Source organism: Nelumbo nucifera, chromosome 1, assembly GCF_055504915.1.
Source record: "Nelumbo nucifera cultivar China Antique chromosome 1, China Antique-T2T, whole genome shotgun sequence".
In the NCBI taxonomy this organism is placed as follows: Eukaryota; Viridiplantae; Streptophyta; class Magnoliopsida; order Proteales; family Nelumbonaceae; genus Nelumbo; species Nelumbo nucifera.
The window spans coordinates 5,057,965-5,066,969 of record NC_142649.1 but is presented as its reverse complement, the minus strand read 5'-3'; the positions used below and the strand labels follow the sequence as shown (position 1 = coordinate 5,066,969).

The following is a 9,005-nucleotide window of genomic DNA, read 5'->3' as shown; positions in this document are numbered from 1 at the left end:
ATTCATCATGGTAACGCTGCAGTCTGCACTACATACCATCCAATTATCCAAGTGGTGGTGGCTTCATAAATCATTCATCATGGTAATGCTTCATAAATCATTACCGTCACTAGTACGGTAATGAGGGTGGTCCATTCAACAACTATGGATTTCATTGTAGAACAGTGTACAAGATTGAGTCTCACAGTTGAATAAATACTACCAAAGGACTTGCCAAGCATTCCAGATGTAGGACCTAGAAACCAAATGGAGATCCCCACCCCCTTTCCTCTCTACCTCCCCCACTTATTCAAAAAATATATATATATATGGAAACAGGAAGAAATTATGAAATATTGAAGTCATGGATATCCGTCATGATTTCCACATGGAACATTTGCAGAACCAGATGACATAACAGAAACACATTCCTGAGTTTAAAGCTTCTCTTTTCCAACTGATCCAAAAATATCCCTACAGGTCTCAGACCTGAACTCTCTCTCCTGTATGTATATACACCATGAACTTTTCTTTTTTTGGTTGTAACATACAAACTAACTTATCGACTAGTTTTTGGGCCTTTCCAAATCATGTTGGCACGCTTTTGAAAAATGGTTTAAAAAGTGAAGCATAATTTGTATGTAGAATTTTGTGCCACACACAAAGAAGATTCCATTTGTGGATAAATACAACTTTATCGACTGGCTTTCAGGCATATGCTTTTGGGCCAATTCTTGGCAATCTTGATCTAAATACAACTTCAAGACAATACAATATACAGAATAGCTTGGCTGTTGTTGAGTTGAAATCAGCAATGGTTTATCATCCCTGTGACAGAGAGGCATAGATCAGATATACATTCCAATTGCCAACTAAAGGGTACTCGAACAAAAAGGAAAGAATGAATAAACTTGTCAGGTGACAGGATTTTGGTATTGATCTAGGGTCAGATGTCCAAGGTTTCATAAATCACAACTCAGGTTGTGCAGCTTTAAACTATTGGAAAGGAACTCCTCAATTAGGGGATTTATAGAGAATATCATGTTTCACATATTCAAATTATAAGCCTACGTATAAATAACATTGCACTGATCTTTTTCTCTTAGTCTACAAGAGCAACAAATATCAGCAATGGGCACTCGATATATACCCTCCAGTCCCAGTGACTGTCATCAAAAAGTTTTCTCTAGAATGGACAAGTGGACAACCTTAGATGACTACCTAAGGAAGACGCCATCAAAACCCTTGATTATGTTTGTTGCTATTTTTGTGTTCCCTGTAATCATTATAAACTAGAGAATGACTCCATATTAAGTATGGGGCAACTACACCTATGTCATTTTGTGTTTGATTTACTATTTATATGACATATTTAATTTGAGTTCCTTATTTAAAAAAAATTAAATCAAGTTTAATTTGTAAACTATTTTATCTAGAAGAAAGAGTCCCATGTCCATTGAATTGGGTATTTTTTTGGATAGGTAGACAAATGTATGAAGAAGCTAACACTTCAACTTTTGAAAGTGGAGTTAACTATTCTCACTATTTCTCAGAGTGGGTGGACACATGTCTAAAGAAGAAAGCTTCAATTTGAGAGTAGATAGACTTTTGATTGAGAGTGGGAGCAATCCACTTCTCAGATGCTCTTTCTTAAAAAACAAAATGCCAAAACCAAACCAGCCCAGTCTGACCTGGGTCACAGGCTAGCAACCGAGCCAGACCTTGAATCAAGTGTAAAGGTCAGTGGCTGATAGCTGTTGGCATCTGGCCACTTATGCTGACAAGCATTCTAAAAAATTCTTTACTTAGGGGAAAAAAAAAAAGAAAAATATATAAATAGAGGGACCTGTTTCCAAATGGGCACCCCCCCCCCCCAAAAGGCCGGATTTTGTCTCTCCCCTCTCTTGCCCAGATTCTTTCTCCTTTCAATCCAAATCCAATACCCACTTTTTCCTTCTCTCTGACCTTCACCGACTTTCTATCCTCACCAAACCATTGCCATTTCCCAGACTTTCAGGGGTCCGACCATGGCTGCCTTGTCCATGGAATTACACTAGATCTAGGAAGGGGTTGTGGACTAGCTAGATACAGACTTTTTTTTACAAAGAGATTGCTCCTGAGACTCGTGCCAACTTTCTCATATTTGTCAGACCAAGATATTCCACTGCACAAAGCATGACTTGCCCCTAATACATGCATACATATAGTATGGGAAAAAGCTTCCACATTCAGGTTAGCTAATGGACCTTCCTTACACAACCCACATATTTTTGCCATATTGAGGGATCTTGTGCCCAATCTAGATCATCCACCACACAGGGACCCACTGGATTGATCCACAATCCATATAAGTCATTCAAAATTTTAATTTTTTTAGTAGAAGTTTACCTATAAAATAATGCTTATTTTGCAGACATGGAAAATTGTTATAATTGGAAATTTTTTCCATGGAGGAATTCAGGGACTCGGATTGGATATCATTTTTTGGAGTATCTGCCTACAAGGAAGGATGGGCGGATATGGTGGAATATTGACCAAGAAAATTATGTCAAATCAGATTCATGTGCCACACCCACTACAACAGAATCAGCTACTGACAGCAGTTTAAACCCGCATATTTCCATGCCATAATTGGTGTTAGCATCTTTTTGTTTCAGATCATTTGAGGGTTCTCCATCACTTCGCCAAAAACCATTGAAGCTTCTGGGTTTTCTTGGGACCCTGAAATATCAAAAAAAAACTATCCATCCCTGACTAACAACTTGATGCGAAATTGAAAACACACCTGTCTCCTCTTTCTGCTATGTATAATGTAACATGAGCAGGCTATGACATAGCATGGTAGAACAAAGCCAGCCAACTGAAGAACAGAAACCTGAAAATAAAATTTATTCAATACCACTTCACCCATTTATAAATAGACAAATAGCATATGATGTCTAGTTTATATTCTTGTTTCATGCATGTTATGCATATATAGCATACAATTACAAGTATTTCTTTTTATAAAGCATAGATTTGAATGCATTTGTCTAAATGATATAAAATTTCAAAATGAACAGCTACCAATTATGGCTGCAAGTCAGATTGCCCAATTTGAAGAATTTCAATTACATCAGGCTCAGATTAGGTTTCGGGCCTATATAAAATTTAATAATTTCCAAAGTCAGCCCTATCCAAGTTTCATACTACCAATGATCATCACATTGTCAAACTGCATATGCTGCATTGACAAAGTATGCAAAAAGCTAGTAGTACCATACTAATCTAGAAAGACATGTTCTACATCAACCTCTCATTATGTAATTCAAGTCCAGATGGCATGATATAGTTATCCTATCAAGAGCTTTGGGTAAAGGGTTTTCCTTCCAAGTAATTTATGCATCTACCACTCATGACTAATATTAAAAGAAATAATGAAATTTACTTGTCATCAATAGCTTTTTGAACAACTACGGAGGGATAGTCTTCCAAGATCAGAATATCAATTTTTTACTTGTTCAGAGCATTTTTCACCTGTATTTTCATAATTGTATGCACATTTATATGGTCATGCGCATCTGAATGTATACATAATATACTAAATATTGTCAAAGCACCAGTAGACTCACATTTAAGTAAGTTGATGCTTCCTGCACCAAGCCAGAGCCCTTTGTGATCATCACAACATGGTGAATTAGAAGGATTAGCATCAACTGCAAAGATAAGCAAACTCACATTATCAATCTCCCAGTGGTGTAAAATCTTATAAGCATAAAAAATACGAGTAATATTTCTTTATGAAAGAAGGAATATGCATACAATGAGAGCAATGGAGCGGAAGAAGGCAACAGCTCCAGTGTTTGCCGCAGCATATTCGTCATATTGTGATAAAAGTAACCAATGCTCTGCAGCAGTTAGAGCTAGAAAACGTGCCTCATGAAGATCAATCTGTTGGCCCCATGCTTGTCTAATTGAACTGAAAGAAATAAAATATGAAAAGGAAAAAATATGGTGAACTTCCTAAGCAAAAATAGTGGATTGGACATGTATCCAAAAAAATGCACAGATGGAAAAACCAAGGCAATTTAAGGAGAACGCTCAAACAAGTAACAAAGTCTCAAGGAACCATTCAATCTAAAAGCTTAAGCTGTTAGGTGAGGTCCCTGAATAGGTTTTTATTCTTTAACATGCCCCCTCACACGAAAGCCCATTGGGCTTGAAGTGTGGACAAGCACAGGCTCAGCCAAAACCTGTGATGAAATTTAATTAATTATAATGGGGGCAACGAGGATCAAACACTAGACCACTTGATCAAATACAATCTGATACCATCTCAAGGAATCATTCAACCTAAAAGCTTAAGCTGTTATCAGAGGTCCCTGAATAGGTTTTATTCTCTAATGCAACGAAAACGTCATGACCAAACAAAACACAAAGATAAATAAAGAAAGAAAAGGACAAGCATTTCAGCAATTAGTTGCTATAATTAGGTAGCATATATTGAGGCTAAAAAACATCATATAAAAATGGGATTCACAAGTCAACGGATCTCAAGAGTGTATCTGAATAATAAAAATCTTCTCGAATCATTATTTCTTGTGAAAAGTTGGGGAGCAGGTGGAACTTCATTTAGGTAAAAAAAAAATTATGCAATAACTTTGAGGTCCCAGTACACAGAATGGCACATTAAGGAAATTAACTGTAGGGACATCATTTAAACACAAAATGAAAGACTCAGTTCTTTCAATTTCTTCCAATCAAACATTTAAGCAAGGTTCCAGTCAGAATATTGTCCATAGGTATACAACGTAATCAATTTCTATAGGTAGATCCAAAGAGAAACCTAAAAATTTCATTTTTTTTTTCAGATTTTTTGTTATTGTAGAATTTATTCAAATATTCACAAAAAGTTTCTATTAGCAGCAAAGTCAGTGGGATTTTTTGCACACGAGTAGCCGGTCAACATACACAAAGATGTTTTCAAGTATTCAAACTAAAAAAAACAAAAACATTGGAAAAAACATCCTATTTTCTCAACAACCTTAAAAAATTTGGTGAATATTTCAATTTTGTAGGTGTTTTGATGGTTTTTCCTAGATTTGAGTCTCTAGGAATGTACAGAAAGTTTCTAGAGGGTTTAGGGAAGAAAGAGGGCTTCTGAAATGGTTTTAGAAGTCCTCTTTCGAAGGTTGTTTTGTTTGTAACAGTGAATTCATCGCGTATCAGCCGAAACATACTGAAATGGGCCGATACCAGCCCAATACGAATTCGATACTATTTCGGCACGACAAAAAGAGACAGTAACTTTGATTTAGGACTGTCTCTTGTATTGGTAAGTCAAAAAACCGATATGTATCGGCTGATATGGGCTAATACGTGACAAAATTTTATACCTTGGTTGAAACACAAACCGACCATATCGGTTTTACTTAATAGAGGGTCGGTTTCGGTTTGATCTATAAACAACCCGACCAGGTTGGAAAACACTAATAAACCGACCCAACCCGACCCGTGATCAACCTCCCTTTCAGCAACTTACGATAAATGATCTTTCGTGGGTCAACGAGAAATCAAATATGGCTGGTTCATATCTCCTGCATTCTTTCTTTATGTTGATATATATGGCTAGCTCATAATTTTGTTGATATACAAAATTACAAAAAAATTAAACAGTAAGACAAAAGAATTATTATTTTGCTTTAGGAAAGCTCATATACAAATAGGGATAACAAAAATTAAAAGTCACGATTATCGTCGTCCAAAACTACATTACAAACAATAAAATCGATCATGAGGGTTAATTACTTTATTACCTTGCTACTTTTCTGAGTTAATCTCGGTGAAATATTTTTGGAAATTGGACTTGATGGTTTCATCATCCCATTCTAGCGCCTCCCACCATTCCTTGCTTCCTTCAATCCTCATCAAAGTGTCGTTCTTAGCAGTGTTGGAGTCAAATGGGAGCTTCTTCAGCTTTGGACATTCTTTTAAGCGAATTTCCTTTAGGCACGGAAGAGGCAAGGCACCGGGGTAGATGTCTTCTAATGCCGGTAGATGGTAAAGCCATATAGACTTAAGATTTGAGAATGGTATCAACATTTCTTCTACATTTATTATCCTTTTTAGTCTTGGCAGATTCAGTAGCCGAAGCTCTTCCAGCTTGTGAGTATGACGAAGCCAGGTTAGTTCCTCCAACACCATACAATTATTAATATAAATATATTGTATGTTCTGTAAGCACATGTGCGGCAACTCTATTATCTCTAACTTGGGAAGATGAACGATATGGAGTAATAATCTCTCTGGCCTCAAGGCTGACCACTTCTTTGTCTCCATTCTCCAACTAATATCTCTCAACTTTTCGCATTTGTAAAACTCGAGTTTTTCTAGAAACATATCTTCAAGAGTAGTAGTAGTTATGCGGAAAGAGTTGGCCTTGTAATTCTCAAGACATAGACCTGTTGTGTACTTCTGCAACTTGTAGGAATTTGACCAACTTTGGAGACATGTGTCACTGCTAATTGTGACTCCGAAATCAGTCAAGTGTTTTAAGGCTTCAAATACTTCCATCAATCTTGACCTACCTTCCATTTCCCAATCCCGAAATTTAGAATGAAATAGGTTCAAATACTGTAGATCCAACAGCTTTAGGATCCCCTCAACTGAAACCACATGAAGATCTCTTGTTCGATACAAATTCAAGTACCTCAATTTCCTCAAGTTTCCCAACTCGTATGGCAATTCCTTTATATTCGTAAATGAGAGATTGAGGTATTCCAATTCAGCCAATTCAACAATCTCAGTTGGGAACTCTACTTTTCCAAATGAAACACCAGATAAATCCAAAACTCTAAGAGACTTGGTAGATCGGAACAAGCTAGTAGGGAATTCCTCCCTTGGACCAAATGCTACTAAGAAGGTTGCAATTGGAATAAGGTTGGGATAGTCTTCATCAGGAGGGACGACCACCTCATCTTGAATTTGCTGCTGCTCTGCATCACGCTCACTATTATTATAAGGAGGACGTGGAGGTAGCATAAATATCCTGTTGGCGCCCTGCCTTTTGAAGATAAGCTTATCCATCAACTCTTCATACCTTACCACCAAATGCTGCTTCTTATCATTCCTTCCATAGTCATTCACAATCCATAATGCCATGTCCCGGATCACATCATGCATCTTTACATATTTCCTGATATCTATATAATTATCATTCCCACCTGGCTCTAACAAGCAGGCTCGTTTTAGAGTTTCAATGATATCATATCCTTCATTCATTGCTTCCCTCATTTCCTCATTTCCTTTTATGAATCCTTCCCCAATCCAATATTTTATGAGACCTTCGATTTCAATATCATAATCTTCGGGAAAGAGGGAACAATATAAGAAACAAGATTTAACTTTATCATCTGCCAAGGCATCATAGCTATACTTCAACCTAGAAAACACTTTCTCTTCCATACCTGAAAACTTTGCTGGAGATTTCTGCAACACTGTGATAGCGTGTTCCCACTCATGACGAGTCCTCTTGCTTGCCATGGCGCGGCCGATGGTGATGAGAGCCAAGGGCAACCCACCACACTCCTTCACAACATACCTGGCTAGCTGACGTATGTCTGGATCACAATTCAGGGTGTCCTCTCCTACCTTCTCTTCAAATAGGTTCCATGCTTCATCATCCCGCAAGCATTCAACTTTGAAAATTTTTTTAGCCTCCATTTCTCCACACACCTTTTCAGATCTAGTTGTGAATATCACCTTTGACTTGTTGTTTGATTCAGTGACAGTACTGGGGTGAGGAATTCCAATTTCCTCTAGATCAACTCGTTCCCATACGTCATCCAAGAGGAGCAAAAACTTTTTTTGACGGTTCAACAACCTGAAAATGTCGGTAGCCTCTGCAACCTGGTTTGCATCTTCTTTTCGTGTAATCCCCAATTGATCGCCAATTTGCTTCCGAATCTGTGCTGTGTTTAATTCCTTGGACACAACAGCCCAGATCACAGCATCAAAATCACTGTTGTCTGCTGTTTTGACGAGAAACTCGTTGTTGATTTTTTTTAGAAGGGTTGTCTTCCCAACTCCCCCTGTACCGTATAGCCCAATAGTTCCAGCAGCTTGATTTTCTCTGATGCAACTACGCACCTTCTCCAACATTAAATCCATGCCTTTAATTGTTGCTGGTAGAGGAACTTCTTCTCCAGGTTGTGTCATCCGCCTATAAGCCACTTCACTGGATTTGAAATCGTTGCCTTCGTTGATTAATTCCCCCACATTTGGAAGCAATAAAGCCACTTGCTTACCGAGCTTATAGCTAGTGCAGCAGTTTTTGGGACAGTAATCTCCAAGACAGTGACAATCCTTAGCAATCCGTTGAGAACACTGATCAAGGATTTTCTGGGCTTCCCCTTCTTTTTCTTGTACACGTTGTAGCCAGTGATCCACTTGATCTGTTCGTGTCATTCCGCTCCTCTCTGCTTTGTCCACTTTTCTCTCCACATCATTTCGTAAAGCTTTCAATTTCTCCAACCGATCACTCAGAGATGTGCGATTTTGTTCCAAGTTACAGACATAGGTTGAACGGTCAGGCCCTCCAATGCAAGCCCAGCATTGGAAGACAAGGTTGCACAACGAGCACGGGTCATTCATGGCGCACTTAGGAGTTTCTAACAACTACAAAGAGGAAAGGAAGGAGCAGTTGTAAACTTGTAATGGAACTCTAAGACTGAATTTGCAGCAAGTTTTCTGTAAGTTTGGATGTGCCGATTTGTCTCACCTCTGAACCACAGTTAGGTTGTCGTACAAATTGAAAGTCAACCATAGTTTGTATCATCAGTTGGGTTGTGCAATAATGCAATAACATTTTTTAAATTCATTTATTTAATAATAATATATAATATTTTTGATGATTTTTAGCGTAATTTATTTATACCATTCAATATATCCAATTGCAATGTGAATTCAATTCGAATCTGATACAAATCCAAAATGTATAAAATCCGATTTGAATTCAAAATATAAGCATTCAAACTTGAATCTACGTA

The 9,005-nt window shown here is 37.6% G+C and overlaps 1 protein-coding gene across 1 annotated transcript; it reads right to left on the bottom strand.

Moving 5' to 3' along the window:
• Window positions 1-594: 594 nt before the first annotated feature.
• Window positions 595-8,757, bottom strand: LOC104590976 (disease resistance protein SUMM2-like). Its single transcript, XM_088897911.1, has 5 exons — window positions 5,775-8,757; window positions 3,781-3,937; window positions 3,591-3,674; window positions 2,765-2,854; window positions 595-807 (listed from the first exon to the last, which is right to left on the bottom strand). Exon 1 carries the CDS (start codon window positions 8,608-8,610, stop codon window positions 5,779-5,781), a length of 2,832 nt encoding a protein of 943 aa, XP_088754037.1. The 5' UTR covers window positions 8,611-8,757; the 3' UTR covers window positions 595-807; window positions 2,765-2,854; window positions 3,591-3,674; window positions 3,781-3,937; window positions 5,775-5,778.
• Window positions 8,758-9,005: the final 248 nt, after the last annotated feature.